At 42.2% G+C, this 21,790-nt stretch overlaps 1 protein-coding gene across 3 annotated transcripts in view; it reads right to left on the bottom strand.

Moving 5' to 3' along the window:
- The window catches only part of LOC135510760 (protocadherin-7-like), a 236,948-nt gene that overhangs the window by 119,770 nt on the left and 95,388 nt on the right, over positions 1-21,790 (bottom strand). For 2 of the 3 annotated variants that reach the window (XM_064931948.1, XM_064931950.1), the window contains exon 2: positions 14,509-14,731. In XM_064931948.1, the coding sequence (XP_064788020.1) occupies positions 14,509-14,731 (223 nt within the window). The remainder of the gene's footprint in view (positions 1-14,508; positions 14,732-21,790) is intronic. The other variant, XM_064931949.1, reaches the window with a different exon arrangement.

Below are 21,790 nucleotides of genomic sequence, written 5' to 3'. Positions count from 1 at the left end.
GGTGTCTTTTCCTGTGGTTGTTCTATATTTACTATTCCTGGAATGGATACAGCTCTAGCTTATCTGTTTCTTACTATACACCGATAGTGAACTCAGACTTATAACAATGAAAGTGGCTAAATGTGAAGTGAAAAATATTTCCCTCCCAACAAAATGGCCACCTTCTTCTCTGTGGCGCTTCTCTTTGTACTAGTCTTAGAATGGCTGCAGCATCCCTACTCTAATCTCCCCCAGACCTAGATAAATCCACATCGGTCGGAGTGGGAGTCAGTCTGTGCTTCGGTACACACAAACACCACAATGCTCAGTGTGTGTGGGTGAGTGTGTGTTTCTCTTCCACAGCTCAGAGGAGAACGCCAACCTCTGGAGCATGGGTTTTTAATCTTTTTAGTATTTCTTCTTTTCTTATACTATCTTCTGTTACTGACTGAGGTTTAGGAAGGAGACTACGCTGTACTGCTAGCTTATAGACTAGCTGGCCTGACTGGCCATTTGTTGTATGGTAGTACGTATATTGTATGACACCAGCAACTGATTTGAATACCTGCCTGGTTTGCTCCCCCGCCACAAACAGCAGCTTCACCTCACACTCCCTTCGCTCTTAGACTTTCCCTCTATCCTTTTCACTCCCTCGCTCTCTCTCGCCTCATGATGATGTGAGCAACAGAGGAGTGGATAACAAAGGGAGGGAGGGAGAGAGGAGAGAAGATACGGGGAGAGGGGATCTAGGCATACAGTACATCGAGCTAGGCATACAGTAGGCATACAGTAGTTCGGATCCCAGGACTGTCCCAGGAACACTCTTCACATTTCCTGAAAGAAATAAAGACCTGGGAAATGACCATTTTCCCCAATGTCGGCACAAATGTAGGCCCCACAGAACATGTGCAGCATGTTTGCCAGTTCTTGCTGTGAGATGTTACCCCACTCTTCCACCAAGGCACATGCAAGTTCCCAGACATTTGTGGGGAGAATGGCCCTAGCCCTCACCCTCCGATTGAACAGGTCCCAGACGTGCTCAATGGAATTTAAATCCGGGCTCTTCGCTGGCAAATGCAGAATACTGACATTGCTGTCTTGCAGGAAATCACGCACAGAACGAGCAGTATGGCTGGTGGCATTGTCATGCTGGAGGGTCATGTCAGGATGAGCCTGCAGGAAGGGTACCACATGAGGGAGGACGATGTCTTCCCTGTAAAGCACAGCGTTGAGATTGCCTGCAATGACAACAAGCTCAGTCCGATGATGCTGTGACACACCGCCCCAGACCATGACGGACTCTCCACCTCCAAATCGATTCCGCTCCAGGGTACAGGCCTCGGTGTAATGCTAATTTCTTCAACAATAAACGCAAATCCGACCAATCCGAGACAAAACCGCTACTCGTCAGTGAAGAGCACTTTTTGCCAGTCCTGTCTGGTCCAGCGGAGGTGGGTTTGTGCCCATATGTGACGTTGTTGCCGGTGATTTCTGGTGAGGACCTGCCTTACAACAGGCCTACAAGCCCTCAGTCCAGCCTCTCTCAGCCTATTGCAGACAGTCTGACCACTGATGCCGGGATTGTGCGTTCCTGGTGTAACTCAGGCAGTTGTTGTTGTCATCCTGTGCCTGTCCCGCAGGTGTGATGTTCGGATGTACCAATCCTGTGCAGGAGTTGTTACATGTGATCTGCCTCCCAGAGGATGATCAGCTGTCCGTCCTGTCTCCCTGTTGCGCTGTCTTTGGCATCTCAGAGTACGGACGTTGCAATTTATTGCCCTGGCCACATCTGCAGTCCTCATGCCTCCTTGCAGCATGCCTAAGGCATCTTCCTTCCGGTGTGTTTCAGAGTCAGTAGAAAGACCTCTTTAGGGTCCTACATTTTCATAACTGTGACCTTAATTGCCTACCGTCTGTAAGCTGTTAGTGTCTTGAAACTTCTTAGGGCTGCAATCCGGTCAAAGGGATCGATATGACAACAGCCAGTGAACATGCAGGGCGCCAAATTCAAAACAACAGAAATCTCATAATTAAAATTCCTCTTATACCGTTTTAAAGGTAATCTTGTTGTTAATCCCACCACAGTGTCCGATTTCAAATAGGCGTTACAGTGAAAGCACCACAAACGATTATGTTAGGTCAACACCAACTCACAGAAAAATTCAGCCATTTTTCCAGCCAAAGAGAGGAGACACAAAAAGCACAAATAGAGATACAATTAATCACTAACCTTTGATGATCATCATCAGATGACACTCATAGGACTTCATGTTACACAATCCATGTATTTTTTGTTTGATAAAGTTCATATTTATATAAAAAGTCTCAGTATACATTGGCGCGTTATGTTCACTAGTTCCTAAAAACATCCAGTGATATTGCAGAGAGCCACATGATTTTACAGAAATAAATGTTGATAAATACGTTTGTTAGACATGGAAATATAGAAATACCTCTCCTTTTGGGATAGGGGGCATCATTTTAACTTTTGGATGAATAGCGTGCCCAGAGTGAACTGCCTCCTAATCTGTCCCAGATGTGAATATATGCATATCATTATTAGTATCAGATAGAAAACACTCTGAAGTTTCTAAAACTGTTTGAATGATGTCTGTGAGTATAACAGAACTCATATGGCAGGTGGAAACCTGAGTAAAATCCAACCAGGAAGTGGGATATCTGACATTTGTAGTTTTTCAAAGCTTGGCTTACCAAATATACAGTGTCTATGGAGTCAAGTTGCACTTCCTACGTCTTTCACTAGATGTCAACCGTCTTTACAAACTGGTTTGAGGATTCTACAGTAAAGGAGGGGCTCATGAGACCTGTTTGAGTAAGTGGTCTGGCAGAGAGCCTTGGTCTCATGACGCACGCTCCCGACAGAGTTACCTCTCGTTCCAGTGCTTTTCTTCAGACATAGGAATTCTCCAGTTGGAATATTATTGATGTTTTATGTTAAAAACATCCTAAAGATTGATTCCATACATTGTTTGACTTGTTTCTACGACCTGTAACGGAACTTTTCAAGTTTTTGTCTGGATGAAGTGCTTGCGCCTCATGAAGATGAATTAGTGGGTTGAACACGCTAACAACAAGTGGCTATTTGGATGATGGACATTATGGAACTTTATGGAACAAATTCATTTATTGTCGAACTGGGATTCCTGGGAGTGCCTTCTTTTATTTTATTTTATTATTTCACCTTTATTTAACCAGGTAGGCTAGTTGAGAACAAGTTCTCATTTGCAACTGCGACCTGGCCAAGATAAAGCTTAGCAGTGTGAACAGACAACACAGAGTTACACATGGAGTAAACAATTAACAAGTCAATAACACAGTACAAAAAAGGCGAGTCTATATACATTGTGTGCAAAAGGCATGAGGAGGTAGGCGAATAATTACAATTTTGCAGATTAGCACTGGAGTGATAAATGATCAGATGGTCATGTACAGGTAGAGATACTGGTGTGCAAAAGAGCAGAAAAGTAAATAAATAAAAACAGTGTGGGGATGAGGTAGGTGAAAATGGGTGGGTTATTTACCAATAGACTATGTACTTCTGATGAAGATCATCAAAGGTAAGTGAATATTTATGGTGTTATTTCTAACTTCTGTTGACTCCAAAATGGAATCTGGATAGGGCTCTGAGCGCCGTTCTCAGATTATGCTTGTCCCGTAAAGTTTTTTTGAAATCTGACACAGCGGTTACATTAAGGAGAAGTCTATATTTAATTCTGTGAATAATACTTGTATCTTTTATCAATGTTTATTATGAGTATTTCTGCAAAATCACTGGATGTTTTGAATCAAAACATTACTACATGTAAGGCGCCAATGTAAACTGAAATTTTTGGATATAAATATGCACATTATCGAACAAAACATACATGTATTGTGTAACATGATGTCCTATGAGTGTCATCTGATGAAGATCATCAAAGGTTAGTGATTCATTTTATCTATATTCCTGCTTTTTGTGACTCCTATCTTTGGCTGGAAAATGGCTGTTTTTTTGACTTGGCTATGACCTAACATAATCATATGTTGTGCTTTTTCTATGTAAAGCATTTTTCAAATCGGACACGATATGTAGATTAACAAGATGTGTATCTTTCATTTGCTGTATTGGACTTGTTAATGTGTGAAAGTTACATATTTCTAAAATATATTTTTGAATTTTGCGTGCTTTCTTTCAGCGGAATGTTGTCGAGGGGTTCCGCTAGCGGTAGAAAGGTTAATGCAACCGCTGTGTCAGATTAAAAAGCAAACCATGCAATAATGTGAGACGGCGCTCAGAAAATAAATACAATTATCCGCCATGTTGGAGTCAACAGAAATCAAAAATAACAATATAAATATTCCCTTACCTTTGACAATCTTCATCAGAATGCACTCACAGGAATCCTAGTTCCACAATAAATGCTTGATTTGTTGTCCATTATGTCCATTATTTACGTCCAAGTAGCTACTTTTGTTAGCGCGTTTAGTACACAAATCCAAACGCTCATGCGGGTCCATCAAAAAGTTAAATTACAGGTCAAAAAAACTTGTCAAACTAAGTATAGAATCAATCTTTAGGATTTTGTTGGAACGCAGGTCGCTATCATGTGAAATGTGCGTGATCAGGACCTGGCTCTCTGCCAGACCACTGACTCAAAGCGCTCCCATCCGGCTCCATAATACAGTAGAAGCCTCATTCAAGTTTCTAAAGATGGTTGACATCTATTGAAAGCCCTAGGAAGTGCAACCTGATCCATATCCCACTGTGTGTTCAATAGGGACTGGGTTGAAAATCGACCAACCTCAGATTTCCCACTTCCTGGTTGGATTTCTTCTCAGGTTTTTGCCTGCCATGTGAGTTCTGTTATATTCACAGACATATTTCAAACAGTTTTAGAAACTTCAGAGTGTTTTCTATCCGATACTAACAATAATATGCATATATTAGCAACTGGGACTGAGGAGCAGGCAGTTTACTCTGGGCACCTCTGGGCACCTGTCATCCAAGCTACAGGTGCATGTTCATTAATTGTTTATGGTTCATTGAACAGGCATTGGAAACAGTGTTGAAACCCTTTACAATGAAGATCTGTGAAGTTATTTGGATTTTTATTAATTATCTTTGAAAGACAGGTTCCTGAAATAGGGCTGTTTCATTTTCTGGTGCACATGTGACATGAAGAAACCCGACAGGGTACCCCTACAGTATAGCCTATAAAATATTGTGTGCCTTTTTGAGCTGTCATTGTGACTCTTCAGACAGTCACACATTTGATAGGCCTATGCACAATTCACTACATTGGCATCTATGTCACAGGTATGAAAAGTGTTAACAATTCCGGGTCATGAGGGAACATTCTATATTCTCCTGTCCTGCATAGACTATTTTCCTATCCAGTCCCAATCCTATCCTATCTAAACCCAAAATCCTGACTCTTGTCTCGCATGAACATTCCCAACTGTATTCTATAACCCATAGGATGCAATATCAAAGCACATCTCACGCCTATGCATGTCAAAATACCACTATACATTTCCCCCCACTTCTCTGCACTTTTTTGTACTTGCTGCCCATATGAGAGCTTCAGTAGAGAATGTGTGATCAACAAACAGTATGAGAGTAGATATTGATATTTAAAAATAAAAAAAACTTGGTCCCCGTTAAGATACCTTGATATTGGAGGAGGTAGGTAGCCTAGTATTTAGAGCGTTGGGCCAGTAACATAAAGGTTGTTGGATCGCATCCCCTAGCTTACAAGTTCAAAATCTGTTCTTCTGCCCCTGAACAAGGCAGTTAACCCACTGTCCAGGCAGTCATTCTAAGAACATGTTCTTAACTGGCTTGCAAAGTTAAATAAAGCAAATGTTTAGACTATTTCCACTCTTCATCTCCCAGTTTTTCATGGGCTGATCTGCTATCTGTATAATAATCAAATACATTTTGCCAAATATAGAAGATATTCTGTCATTCGTTGAAGGAGGTTATCTTGCAAGCTTGGTCATTTGATTTTATTTGATTGTCGTTACAAAGTATGTGTGATTCGACAAGGCTATATTTGGGGTGTGCTCTGTGCATCCTGAATGTGTTCTGTGTCTGCTGAAATGCGCTGAATTAATTGAGGAACATGTTAATGCTCTGACTTTATGGATGGACTGTTTCGCAATTCACAACAACATTATTGGCGATCAACAATAGTTACTCTTTTCTAAATATTGGTTTCAATTGCTCTTTGGTTTCTTTTTTTCTCTTAATTCTTTACATAGTGGCGCAGCCAAAGTGGCCCAGCACCGCTCTTATTTGGGGAAAACTATGGCATAGAGATCTTGGTTTAAAATACTTTAACCTCTTGAATCTATAGGGGCGCTATTTCATTATTGGATAAAAAAACGTGCCCGTTTTAAGCGCAATATTTTGTCACAAAAAGATGTTCGACTATGCATATAATTGAAAGCTTTGGAAAGAAAACACTCTGACGTTTCCAAAACTGCAAAGATATTATCTGTTGGTGCCCCAGAACTGATGCTACAGGCAAAACCAAGATGAAACTTCAAACAGGAAATGAGCAAAATTTTTGAAGCTCTGTTTTCCAATGTCTCCTTATATGGCTGTGAATGCGACAGGAATGAGCCCACAATTTCTGCCGTTTCCCCAAGGTGTCTGCAGCATTGTGACGTATTTGTAGGCATATCATTGGAGGATTGACCATAAGATACATTTGCCAGGTGTCCGCCCGGTGTCCTCCGTCGAAATTGGTGCGTCATCTTCAGCTGCAAGTATTTTTCCATGGGATTCAGAGGAGAAAGTAGACTTCCACGAACGATATATCAATGAAGAGATATGTGAAAAACACCTTGAGGATTGATTCTAAACAGCGTTTGCCGTGTTTTAGTCGATATTATGGAGTTAATTTGGAAAACAGTTTGCCGTATTGATGACTGAATTTTCTTTTTTTTTTGGTACCCAAACGTGATGTACAAAACGGAGCGATTTCTCCTACACAAAGAATCTGCTATGTAACTTGAGAGTCTCCTCATTGAAAACATCCAAAGTTCCTCAAAGGTAAATTATTTTATTTGAATGCTTTTCTGTTTTTTGTGAAAATGTTGCCCGCTAAATGCTACGCTAAATGCTACGCTAGCTATCAATACTCTTACACAAATGCTTGTTTTGCTATGGTTGAAAAGCATATTTTGAAAATCTGAGATGACAGTGTTGTTAAGAAAAGGCTAAGCTTGAGAGATAGCATATTTATTTCATTTCATTTGCGATTTTCATAAATAGTTAACGTTACGTTATGCTAATGAGCTTGAGGCTATAACTGGATACAGGTTTTTTTCATAGCCAAACGTGAACAAAATGGAGCGATTTGTCCTACACAAATAATATTTTTTCAAAAACTGAACATTTGCTATCTAACTGAGACTCTCCTCATTGAAAACATCTGAAGTTCTTCAAAGGTAAATTATTTTATTTGAATGCTTTTCTTGTTTTTGTGAAAATGTTGCTGGCTGAATTCAAGGCTTATAGCTATGCTAGCTATCAATACTCTTACACAAATGCTTGTTTAGCTATGGTTGAAAAGCATATTTTGAAAATCTGGGATGACAGTGTTGTTAACAAAAGTCTAAGCTTGAGAGCAAATATATTTATTTAATTTCATTTGCGATTTTCATGAATAGTTAACGTTGCGTTATGCTAATGAGCTTGAGGCTATAAATAGGATCCCGGATCCGGGATTGCTCGACGCAAGAAGTTAAATGGGCAATTCCAATTTTTGCACTAATTCCTGGGATAAATATGTGAGAACTTGGTAGATTTTGGGGAAAATATGAATCCCTACTAGAGACTCCTACCATTCATTAGAGCAATGCACACATACTGGCTCACTGATACACATACGCACGCACGCATGCACACACACATACTCAGAGTTAAGAAGGCATAACTGATTAAGATGTACCTGTTGGCAGACATTCCACTGTTTCTGGGGCTGGTTTAACATTTCTGATGAATACAGCAGCATTGATTTGAACTATTCCCATGCCTCCTACAGTGTGTGTACACATGGAAGATATGACCTTGTAGAGGTCGATGGGGAAAAAAATGTGAGTGTAAAACACAGATTGATGGTGTGATTTTCCACTACACTGCTCTGAAAGGGAGGAGGAGAGTCAGCACACACACACACACGTGTATGCATCACACAAAATTGCATTCACTGACACGTGCTGACGCATCCACATCCAATTAATCCAATCACACGATAAATCCAAATCAGCCAATAGCCCTTCCCATATCCAACACAAGATAGGTGTGTGTTTTCAATGTGTGTGTGAGTGTGTTTTCAATGTGTGTGTATGTGTGTCTTCCGCCTTTACCCAAACACATTTTCCATTTTCCTCTCAAGTCGGGGAAATAAGACAGGCGACTGCACATGTGCTGCTGAGCTCTTGAAATATGAATGGCTTTAATTAAATGGGCTCTCTTTGCCATCTGGCCGTCGGATTGTAACTGAGTTTTTTCTACAATGCGCCACACACTCGCTAATAACCAGCCTAAGCAGCAGTCTGATGGGCACAACAGAGAGAGAAGAAGAAACAACACCAACGATATCATAATCTACTGTGATACTCTGAAGGAATGGGAAAGAGAGAGGAGGGAGAGAGGGAGAGAAGTAGATAGCGAGAAAGAAAAAGACAGACAGACAGACAGACAGACAGACAGACTGATTCAAATAATCAACTTATCATCAAGCTTTGATCATTTTAATCAGCTGTGTAGTGTTAGGGCAAAAAACAAAACATGCACTCCTTGGGGTCCGGAGTTCCGAGGTTGGGAAATGCTGCCCTAGACTTATAAGTGCAATGGTACGATGTAGCACTTGTATCTCCCGTTCCATTGAGCAGGGTTCCAGGCACTTAATGATGGTGTTTATGAATCAGTGGTATCACCCAGAGTTCCCTCTCAACATCAAGCAGGAAAGAAAGTAAAGAGAATGAAAAGGAGAGAGAGGAGGAGTGAAGAGAGGATGTCTGACTGATGCGGGCAAAACAAGAGACACCACGCTACACATGATAACGCTAGCAGCACCCTTGTCAGTTTTTCCACCACTTCTCTATGTTCATCTCTCTCTTTTTCCCTCTCTCTGGAATCACACATGCTTTTCTTACCTCTAAATAACAAACAATATTTTGCTCATACCCACCCCCTCCCCTCTCTCTCATACTCTCACTCTGTCTCTCTCTCTCTAGGTTATAAAGGCTAACATTACACAAATATTCACAGGAATGGCTTATGTAGTCACTCCCCGGTGACAGGAGGATATCTATGACCTCTTGAACACAAACACAAGTCAATGTCTAATCAATGTCATAAAACATATCCTACAAACTGTGGATAGTGTGTTCTCCCTCTTATGTAACACTTTGCACATTACAGTTGAAAGGACAATGCGGAAACGTGTATTTTCGCGATGTGCTGGTTGGCTGACGATTTATATTGAGAAATGAAACATTCACAGGTCTCACGGTGCTTGGGATCAATAAGAGCAATATACATTTTCTGCCTATCCTATCCTGACCTGCCAAAACCCTACCCCACCCACACTACTTCTGGGACGTACCCTATCCATCCATAACTGTCTAATGGAGTGTTTGACTTCCGACACTCCGCTTTTATGAATATCTAATGAGCAGCGGGTAAACTGATGAATAACTAAACACACAGCCATAGCATCAAGTTATTAGGATGCTTACCTGTACAGTGTTGGAATGTGCTGAACATGGAACTCTGTAGTGTATTTTCTAAGTGGGGAGATGGAAATGGGTTGAGAAGTAGAGAGAATGGTAGAGAGAAGGAGAGAGAGAAAGAATGAGAGAGAAAGAGACAGGGGACTGCAGTAGTGGTGGACTGCGCCTTGTGCCTCCACATTGATTGCGGGATCATCAATTGACAACAGAGGAGGCTGGTGGGAGGAGCTATAGGAGGACAGGCGCATTGTAATGGGTGGAATGGAATAGACAAACACATTAAACATAAGGAAACCACGTTAGACTCCATTACAATTATTCCATTCCAACCATTACAATGAGCCTGTCCACCTACAGCTCCTCCCACAAGCCTCCTCTGATTGACAATGACCAATTTCAAATGTCAGGATATCCCACGTGGCTCCTGGAGCCTTGGATCAAGCTCTCCTGCTTCTCCAAACAGAACTCCAACAGTCCGGCTCCCAAGGATGCCACTCACCCTCGAAGTGGGCGGAATAGAAATGGGAATAACAGACGATAGCAGAGAGAGGTGTGACGATGACCTCGAAGACTCAACCGTGTGACATTTCAAAATGACTAAGTCCATGCAGGCTCGGAGGGAGTTGGGGAGTTGGGCGTTTTATGGATAGCATAATTCAATGTGAAGGGTAAACTCACTTTCTCACTTTCCTATACTTTCTGATCTCCACTCTCTCAGCACTTGACAGCTATATCCTTTCTTTGTGAATCTGGATACATTTCAACCCCCTTTCTCCACAAAGATAGAGTAACCAGAATGAGGTAGTCATGGTGCATTGTGTAGCCTTTCTCCTTCCCTCCTCCCTGACCTTAATCCCGACACTCTGGTCAGACGGCGGGGGTGTGAAGACACACACAGCAGGGCAACACAAAGACCCCGTGCATCTCCCAATGTCACGACACATCTCTCATGCAACCCTAACGACACAATTATTTCAACAGCCTAACGATGCCCAAGTGCCGAGGCTACACGGCACTGCGCCCATCTGTTAACATTTGTTCCCCCTTTTCTGACATAGAAACTCCCCGTTTTAATGGACAGTGGGTTAGCATCAAGTTAATGTAGCACTGGGGTGTCCGTGTGTGCTTCAACTGCTGCATGAGGGTAGTAGTATAATGGCATAACCTCCCTTTGGAAGGGATATAGTGATTCAGCCCTCTTCAACTGGATCCTGGACTTCCTGATGGGCCATACCCCAGGTGGTAAGAGTAGGTAACAACACATCCGCCACACAAATCCTCAACACGGGGGCCCCTCAGGGGTGCGTGATTAGACCCCTCCTGTACTCCCAGTTCACTGCACGGCCAAGCACGACTCCAACACTATCATTAAGTTTGCCGATGACACAACAGTGGTAGGCCTGATCACCGACAATAATGAGACAGCCTATAGGGAGGAGGTCAGAGACCTGACCCTGTGGTGCAGGGACAAAAACCTCACCCTCAACGTGATTAAGACAAAGGAGATGATTGTGGACTACAGGAAAAGGAGGACCGAGCACGCCCCCACATCATTGACGGGGCTGTAGTGGAGCAGGTTGAGAGCTTCAAGTTCCTTGGCATCCACATCACTAACAAACTAACATGGTCCAAGCACATCAAGACCATCAGGAAGAGGGCAAGACAAAACCTATTCCCCCTCAGGAGATTGAAAAGATTTGTCATGTGACATCAGATCCTCAAAAGGTTTTACAGCTGCACCATCGAGAGCATCCTGACGGGTTACATCACTGCCTGGTATGGCAACTGCTCAGCCTCCGACTGCAAGGCACTACAGAGGGTAATGAGCACGGCCCAGTACATCACTGGGGCCAAGCTTCCTACCATCCAGGACCTCTATACCAGGCGGTGTCAGAGGAAGGCCCTAAAAATTGTCAAAGACTCCAGCCACCCTAGTCATAGACTGTTCTCTCTGCTCCCACACAGCAAGTGGTACCAGAGGCTTCTACACAGCTTCTACCCCCAATCCAATCCCAATCCTATCCCCAAAGACTCCTAAACACCTAATCAAATGGCTACCCAGACTGTGTGTGTGTGCTGACCCAGACTACCCCCCCTTCTACGCTGCTGCTACTCCCTGTTATTATCTATGCATAGTCACTTTAATAACTCAACCTACATGTATGTATTACCTCAATTACCTCAACACTGGTGCCCCCACAATTGTTATTTACTGCTGCTCTTTAATTATTTGTTATTCTTATCTCTTACTTTTTTATGTAATGTATTTTATTAAAACTGCATTGTTTCTTAAGGGCTTTATAAGTAAGCATTTCACTGTAAGGTCTACACATGTTGTATTCGGCGCATGTGACAAATAAAATTTGATTTGATTTGATCAGCCTCTTTCATTCATTCAACTTCTTCCAAACCAGAAATCTTTCTCTGTCAGTAGGAATGGGAGGTTAGAACTCAACTAATCAGATTGCAGGATTTTAAGTGGAAGCAGCAAAGATACTGCAACAAAGTGTAAGCTTTCTGTCAAATGGCATGTGTCACACTAGTAAACAATTCATTCCAGCAATTGAGAAAGGGTTTATATTAGAGGTATAGATAAAGTTGGTGGTGTGGAGAGGTGAAAAGGGTAGTTGAGAAACAGGCACAAACACACTCAAGAAGACAACGGCAACACACTCAAGAAGACAACGCCAAAGGACACACACACACACACCACATAAACACAGAACAAATCAACTGATCCTCCTTAAGATTGTGTGAACCAGCATGGCAAATGTTCTTATTCCATACAAAGTCATTCTTCGACCTTGCCGTGTTTGACCTTTTTTTCCCCAGAAAGAGCGGTAGCGCAATAGAAAGGCCGCAGCCTCCACTTTCATGTCAATATTCTTTACTGTGTTTTTTTTCTTTCTGTATTTTACCTCAGTGGTTTGATTGGTAGGCAGATTCACAGTTTTTATCTAATCTGCTTGTCTCATATTGATTCCTTCATTGCAATTACTTTAAGCGCAGACCAAATTGAAACGAGCCTTTAATTGAGGCTAATTTGGCCCGGAATGGGCAGCCATTGTTCTCAATGGGAGGTCTTAAATACCCTGAGGGCAGACCCCAGCCCACACTGAGTAGGCCTGAGCAATCTGACATCCAAAGTGCTTTTAATCTGATTTAAGTAGCTTCAATGTTCTCAGCAAATCGCAAAGTTAAAAAGATCATTTAGACACTCTTGAGTTCAACATTTTATCTGCATGTCTGCCTGTCTGGATCTGTCTGTCTGTTGGTATCTCTGTCTGCCGGGTTCATTTCACATCCAGAGAGATTCGCAACCTGTAGGTCAAATGACTGTTTCGTATTGGTGTTCTAGAAATGTTAGATAATGAATTATGAAAACCAAGTCAATGTGTGATGCACACAATGAAGTCCAGATGGACTCCATCATTTGGACTGCATATATGCCCTTGCAGTCATAAATCACACGGTTTGACTTGCCTGCAGATAAACTGCGGGGCACAATGCCTTGAAACATTGCACAAGAAAATCACAGCGGACTTATGCAATTTGAATATTCTCATCCTCAGCCACTCGTAAAACCGCCCGTGCTCAGGCTTACAGTCTTAAGACGGTCACAGCTTGATAGATCTAAACCAGACTATTAGTGGGTCCATTACCCTAACCCCTAAAACCTTGCTGGTTATACCAATACCACAGAATACATCAGCTAGCACCACTGATACAGCAACAGCTATATAAAAAATAACCGCTGCTTGTCTTGCAAAACCAGAGTTGTGGTTTTGATGCCAGCACAGGTTACATAACACTGAGTACATGTGTAAGCTGTACGTCTCTTTGGAAAAAAGTGTCTACTCAATGACCATAGCACCAGAGTCTGAGGTGGAACTTAGCCTAGCACGAGTTCGTACAATACAATCACTTCTTTCATTTCTCCATCTTAACCCCTTAGGGGTATCATCCATCCTGTTACAATCTTCAGTGTGTTACAAGTGAATCAGCTCCACCTGCAAACCACTGATTATGGACAAATAAACCACCGTCGGGCAGTGAACCAACATGTATCCTTGAATATCTGTATTGAAGTTAGCTTGTTCTAGAATTAAACTCAATGCATCAGATGGATACAATAGGAAGTGAGTGTTTGGCCTTCACAAAGTTAAGTTAATCGGAGCAAAAACCAAATAAAGATCATGTAGAAAATCAATCATGCCGGGTAGATATTTTAAATCCAAATTAAATTCAACAGGCAATTGAATAGGGATGCGGTCCAAATTACATACCGTAGCTCAAAGGAAGAGGAACTTCCAAGGCCTTGATCTAATAGGGAAAATGAATAAGGCTAATACATCTACTAAAACTGCTCTGATCAAATTAACAGAGGTCTTTCAAAACGAGACGAGGAGAGCACATCAAAAGCTAAAGCAAAACGCATTCAATAACTTGCCTGTGAGATGCTTCAGACTATATTCACCTGATGAATGCATGCATGGTCTCAAATTAAATTCTGATTAAATTCAGCCTGCACGATCTGCAGTATTCATATCCAGAGGACACATCCAACGCCCCCTACCAATCCACACCCCACCTTCCTGCTTCAAAATCAACCACACACCCATAAAGCACACAGCCACCTGCTTGCTCTACACACAAGCTACACCTACAAAATAAAACATCTGCATGTCTCTACCTTGGTGTTCACCTATATACTCTATGTGGAATATGCGTGTCAATGTGTTTTGCACTTTATATCTGCTCTTTAGTGTTTGCCCCTACCATTTTCCATATGCTCTGCCTCACCGACACTGCCATCCGGCGTGGTCCTCTCGTAGCTGTCCTCGGGCAGGGGCAGCGCACCCAGCCTTGGGCCCCCCGAAGAGCCCTTGCTGCTGGGCGTCTCCGACTCCTCCAGCCCGCTGTCGTAGCAGCTCTGCAGCGATCCCTGCTGGTGGGGGTCTTGGGGCTGGCTCACCACGGAGAAGGTCACTCGGCGGAACGGCTACAAGAGAGAACGAGACGGCGTGGGGGTCACTAGCTGGACTAAAAGAGGGAGGAACATCCGGTGGAAGGGGGATTTGTGGGACAGGGGACAGGGGTTAAGTTTAAAGAGTTTAGGGGTTACAGTTTGAGTATAAATAAGGCAATCCCAGGGGATATGTGCCTTCAGAAAATATTCATACCCCTTGACTTAATCCATATTTTCGTTACAGCCTGAATTAAATTGGATAAAATGTACTACCCCATAATGTAAAAACATATTTTTTGCCTTTTTGCAAATTTAAAGTGAAATACAGAAACATCTATATAATTTATATAAGAATTCACACCCCTGAGTGACCTTTGGCAGGGATTACAGCTGTGAGTCTTTCTCGGTAAGTCGCTAAAAGCTTCGCACACCTGGATGGTACAATATTTTCTAAGTTGGTTGTTGCTCATTGCTTGACAGCCATTTTCAAGTAATCCCATAGATTCTTAAGCCGATTTAACTGTAACTAGACCACTCAGAAACATTAAATGTCGTCTTGATAAGTAACTCAAGTGCATATTTGGCCTTGTGTCTTAGGTTATTGTCCTGCTGAAAGGTTCATTTTTCTCCCCGTGTCTGGTGGAAAGCAGACTGAACCAGGTTATCCTCTATTCTCTATTCCGTTTCTTTTTAATCCTGAAAACTCCCCAGTCCTTAACAATTTCAAGCATACCCATAACATGATGCAGTCACCACTATGCTTGAAAATATGGAGAGTGAAAAAAAAGAAGGAAGGGAAGTGCTGACAGAAGGTGCGCTTTGGTAAAAGGCGTAAATTGGTCATCAAAAAGAAAGGAGCACCACCACATACTTAATTAAAATGCCTTTATTTGTATGCCAAGTTCAATGGAAACAATAAGAATGTTAAGAATGGGATAAGAATGTTGCCAGCCAGTATGGCAATGGAAATTTAGAACAAAAGACTGGGTGGCGTCCATAGGTACAGAACAAAAAGTCTCTGGCAACCGAACCGATATTAAATGAACGACCAGCTGACTTGGGTAGCAACCCTGGATTTGTATTGGGACTATATCTTGTGGAAGGATGAAATGGTATGAATAAATTCATCAAAATAACATTGTTAATTGAAAATGTGTCAGTCATTATTTGAATATGTTGGTAACCCGTTATAAAAGTGATAATGCCCTTGAAGCCGATGTTTGGAGGACATATTGGCACGGTTTGCCGGTCCTCAACTTCTTCTCGGTCATAACAGCACCCGTTCTAATATATCCTCCAAACACAGGCTTCTCTGGCGTTATCACTTAAGTAACTATATCCTCAGTTTTCTGCTATCACAGCTATTAAACTCTGTTACTGTTTTAAAGTCACCATTGGTCTCATGGTGAAATCTCTGAGCAGTTTCCTTCCTCTCTGGCAACTGAGTAAGGAAGGATGCCTGTGTCTTTGTAGTGAATTGTTGTATTGATCCAACAGCCCAAGTTGCTCCATGCCCAAAGGGATATTCTATGTCTGATTTTTTTTTTACCCTTCTACTAATAGGTGCTTCTTTGTGAGGCATTGGAAAATCTCCCTGGCCTTTTTGGTAGAATCTGTGTTTGAAATTAACTGCTCGATTGAGGAACCTTACATATCATTGTACGTGTGGGGTACAGGGATGCCATGTTTAATACTATTAGTCCACACAACATATGTGAATGTTAATAAGCAAACGTTTACTCATATAAGAATATTTCGAAGATACATACACAACGCAGAGACAGAGGACTAAAAGTCAATAGAGTACTAACAATCAATGGAAACAGTGTTTTTTTTCTGTAATAGGGGATTAATGCAGAGACATGGGAGGAATTTGTCTATATATTGAGTATGAAATAGGATACTTGTTTTTTGGCCTTTGGCCCAGTTTTATTGCAAGAAATTCTAATTCGTCAACCACAGGATTGGGCGGGGTTATAAAACTACACACTGTCCCTTTGTTCTGTGGAGAGAGAACTGAGAGAGAATCACTGAGGACAGGGAAGGAACGACCATCGACCATCTACCTCTCAGCATAACATCTATGATTTATCATCTTCGAATAAACCTATTTTCCTCCCCCTGATTTGCTTTGGGGTCTGTGTTATTAAAGAATAACATCAACTGCTAACACTCCTGAACTTATTTAGGCTTGCCATAACAAAGGGGTTGAATACATATTGACTCAAGGCATTTCAGCTTTACATTTTTTATTAATTTGTAAAAAAATGTCCACTTTGACATTATGGGGTATAGTATGTGGGCCAGTGACGCAAAATCTCAATTTAATCAACTTTAAAATCAGGCTGTACACAACAAAATGTGGAAAAAGTCAAGAGGTGTGAATACCTTCTGAAGACACTGTATACTATACAACAGGGGAGAGAAGGTAGGGGGGGATATTAAGGGGCATTACTTAGGGAGTTGATAGACGTTGGTGTACTGCAAGTCCAAGCAGTGGTGTCAATTTCTCTGACTAGAGCAGTTTGGTACAAAGCAAACTGCTGCAAACTCCAGTAATTTGCTTGCAAAAGGGTCTGGTAGCCAAATGCTATGACATTCTCGAAGTCATAAGCCTAAAGCCTGTCCACACACAAACAACATGTCGGTGTGGCTAACAAAGAGGAATGCATAGTATGCCTATTCAATAACATAATTTTATGAAGAAAGACATCGCCCAAACGCCCTTATAAAAGACCTGGGTATGGAGTATATAGGGACGCTTTCACTCAGAGCATCTGAAAACCCACAGGGAGTGAGTATGGCAGCTAGCTAGCTGATTCTGTGATAAATACAGCTAAGGAGGAGTGAAGGACGCTGTAGTCTCTTTCACTTTGTTTACTTCCCATACTGAAAGAGGACAAGGTGAATAAACAGCCTCCCTGTGGGGGGTGTGAGCTAACACTAGAGCAAAGGCATGTAAGGAAGGACATACACACAAATGTGTATTTGACACATAGAACAAGGCTGAGTAAGACAGTGGTAGTTGCAGCAGACACATTATCGAGTGCTGTCTGTGAACTAAGCAGTGAGTGAACAGGTCATTAACGCTGAGGCCTTTCTCTCCACACGGCAGGATCAACAAAGAAAAGCTCTGCAGGAACAACTGATGAGGCAGCAGGACAGGGTGTACTCGAAATCACTGTCCAGCACAGTAGGTGTACCTCGCTTTCACGGTTATGTGCGCATGTGTATGTGTGTGTGTGCGAGTGTGTATGTGTGTGTCATGAGAGAGAGAACAACAGAGAGAGGAAACAAATTATCAGCTAGTCGGTCATTATCAAAACGAATGGCATAACAAATGGCTAATGTGATTCATTAAGAGGATACACAGTCACATCTCCACTTTAGCTGGGCATCTCCCCTATCACCTCTTGGTCCTCTTCCCCTCCTCTCCTCCCTCCTCTCCCCCTGTCCTCCATCGTTTCTTACGGCAATCATAAGAATATTAGACCAGGGCAGGCCTCAATTTATCCATCCCTGCTCTTTCCATTTTCCCTTGACAGACTGACATCCGTTTTCACAGATCATTATTATCAATTGCAACATTGAGGTATACCATGGTTCCTAAGCCTGGGATTTGTCACCGTTGCGGACAAATATCATTCCGGCAACTCCATCAAAATGCAGTAACTCCTCGTTATGTACAAGTGGTGGTCACCACATGAATGACATCCCCTTTGTTATTATATAATCGAGAGACAATTATTGTTTCAAGCGCCTCTGAATCTCAGCCAAAAAAGACTTGAGCCATTTTTTATATATACTGAAAAAATCCCGTAAGCCATTACGGGATATTCTCCTCCCTCTCTCTGCATGTTAAAATGTTCCTTTTTTTATTTACCCAGTTTTTCTCTCCCTGGCTAATGCAGCAGCAATCTTGGCAGTAAATCATGTTTCCATGTAATTACAATCAACACTCAACAAATGAATTGAAATTAATATTCATAGGATTTTCACTTGAATAGTCAAACATTTGTTACATAATTAAAGGCCCAGAATGGGGTCCTATTTTTTCACAGCAATAATGCTCTAAATTATGTTTAGATATCAAAACCTAGTCCAGCTCTACTCGCTTCGTTCCCAAAGGAACAATGTTGGGTCGTGCATGACAGTAATCTAAAGTCCCAATGCTTGAATGTGGTGGTTGTTTAAACAGCAAACGAATGAAGGAAACTTTATAGATGGATTAGATGACCGGAGTGCTGTACTCTATGGAAATGTATTTTTCTGAGGAGTTTAATTAAGTGATTGTTGCTAAATAAGAGGTGATTGTGAGATGGGGGGGAGAGAAACATTTGGGCAAAGAAAGCAGAGGAAAATTGAGTCCTGTTGACACCATTGTTTCATTTGAACTTTCCCGATAATAAAATGTAAAAACATTTTCGGAACAAAATAGAGTGCACACACACACGCACGCACGCATGCACGCACACGCACACACACACGCACACACACACACACACACACACACACACACACACACACACACACACACACACACACACACACACACACACACACACACACACACAAACAAACAAACAAGCAAATACACACACAAATAAACACACACACACACTGCAACAGCCAGAGGGTTTGATGAGATTTTAAAAGAACCCAACGTTTCCATTCATTCTATCTCCTCTAAACGAATAAATAGAATTTCCAAACCACTTTTCTTCCTACTGTGCGGCAGCAGCGCCTGAGATGAAGAAAAAGAAAAACGACTTGTCCCGGCACGCCATGTGAAATCATGTTTGGTTTCTGAGTGCCAGAACCAATCTTCCTCGCTTCCTCGCTCCCTCCCAGGGTCCAGGGCGTAAAAGGGATCTGTCTAGCAGTGTCATAAGTGCAGAGAGCCAGGGGAAAATAAAGCAGAATTCCCCTGGGGCTCTCCGCCCTCCTTCCCTCCATCCCTTCTTTCTTCCCTCCGTTCTGACTTCAGGGTGCTGTTTGTGTGATGGCGAAAGATATATCACACCGCCACGGCGTTAGAGAAACAGACAGTGGGTGAGATGGAGGAAACGGCTTCCCTCCTCGGGTCATGTGGCATGAGGTCAAGACCTCTCGCTGCCGGTTGGCCAATTTGAATGAACACTGGCAGTCATTAACCCTGACCTAAAGCGGAGGAGTGACACCCCATTCCTTCTCACTCTACCCTGACCCCTCTTTTACCACGCCAGCTCCCCCACATTCACGTCCCCCCTAGCTTAGTGATGACTGGGCCACACATCGTATTCCCACACACACACACACACACACACACACACACACACACACACACACACACACACACACACACACACACACACACACACACACACACACACACACACACACACACACACACACACACACACACACACACACACACACACACTCATGCTCACACACACACACTGATATGGATGGATGAATGGACACATGCATACTGCACCCCATGCTGTGTAAAGCTTGCTTGAGGGGGGTTGAGCTTCGAATGCATGGCTTTCATTTCTAGTTAGCGTTAGCTTTTTTTTATCTCTTCCAGACGCAGGCCCTGGCTATCACTATGGGGTCTCTGACTGAATCTCTGCTTGTACGAGTGATTGAAAGCCGGTCATGACAGCCACGGGTGATTGAATGCCTCAGTCATTCAAGCCGAATGAACACACTAAACAAAACGATTGAGCCACAGGGAGATACTGTGGTCAGACTAGTTCCTAAGACTAAAGTCAAAACACATATCAGCCAACTGGTTACATGCTTTACTGGAGCCAATAAGAAAGATGTTTTGTTGTGCAGTTCCCGTCAATAACGTGTGACCTTCACAGACTTGAAGTCCCTAACTGAAAGAGCTGAATGGTTGTCGGGAATGGTTGATTTGTTCCTGATTTGATCGATGTTTTTATCTCAGTCAAACTCGGAATGAATGAATAGCAGATTGTCTAGACGTGAATATGTTTCTGTTCTGTATTCTTAGCGGTACCACCAACACCAATCAATAGGAACTAATTGTTATTTAGGAATGTTACTTAAGGCGTATGTGTGTGTGTGTGTGTCTGTCTGTCTGTCTGTTTATCTGTGTGTTACCTTGAACATCTGTTGTCATTCTGCAATGATAAACCTCCAAATATTTCTGACTCCCACACGCCATGCTTGTTCAAGTCAATAAGGCACGTGATCACACGTATGAAATACACAATGTTTCCTTCTCCCTCCACCCATGTTAACACTACATTACAATTATATGTCTTATATACACACGGTCATCCCTTAATAAGACTTTGTCAGGAACCAACATCTAGCTCCACATGACTGAATTCACAATCGACGTCACTGGCCATCTAGCCATCGCCGATCCACTTTTCATTTTCCCATTTGTTTTGTCTTTGTCTTACACACCTGGTTTCAATTCCCCAATTACTTGTTCATTATTTAACCCTATGTTCCCCCATGTTTGTTTGTGCGTAAGTGTTTATTTGTATTGCGGTCTGTATTTGTGGCCTTGTATTTTTACGACGCGTATTGTTTTATTATTGAGTACAATTGCTTTCGTTGCTCATATCTGCTGTCCTGAGCCTGACTCATCTCACGAGATACACACAGACGCATTACAGAGGGGGTGGTTGAAGGAAGAGAGAGAAGGATATGGAGGAAGAAGTATTGAGAAAAAGTGATGCAGGGATATGTTTGGAGAGAAAAAAGAGAGACATGGAGGGTGAGTGAGAGAAAAAGAGTGATAGAGAGAAGAGGAGTGAGTGACACATTAGTTAGTGTGGTCATGATTACCAGAAGTGACAGTCGGTAATTAAGTCACCATGTTTAATTTGTCATGGGTAACCTGCAAGTGACCCCCCCCATACCCAGCCAACTGAGACTTACACAGGAAGTGTGGCAAGATGTACTGTAGTAGCAATGTTGGTGAATGAGCTTGTTTGAGTTACATTTTTTATCTCAACAAAGTAAAGTAATACAAAGTCACAATCATCACATTTTCTACTTTTGTTACATGAATCTGATGCACTACGTGTACCTGCTTGAGTATAGATAACTTGTGACTTGATGAGC

This window comes from Oncorhynchus masou, chromosome 23 (assembly GCF_036934945.1).
Source record: "Oncorhynchus masou masou isolate Uvic2021 chromosome 23, UVic_Omas_1.1, whole genome shotgun sequence".
Taxonomy (NCBI): Eukaryota; Metazoa; Chordata; class Actinopteri; order Salmoniformes; family Salmonidae; genus Oncorhynchus; species Oncorhynchus masou.
The sequence above is the reverse complement of the archived record's forward strand: the minus strand, read 5'-3'. Positions and strand labels throughout refer to the sequence as shown.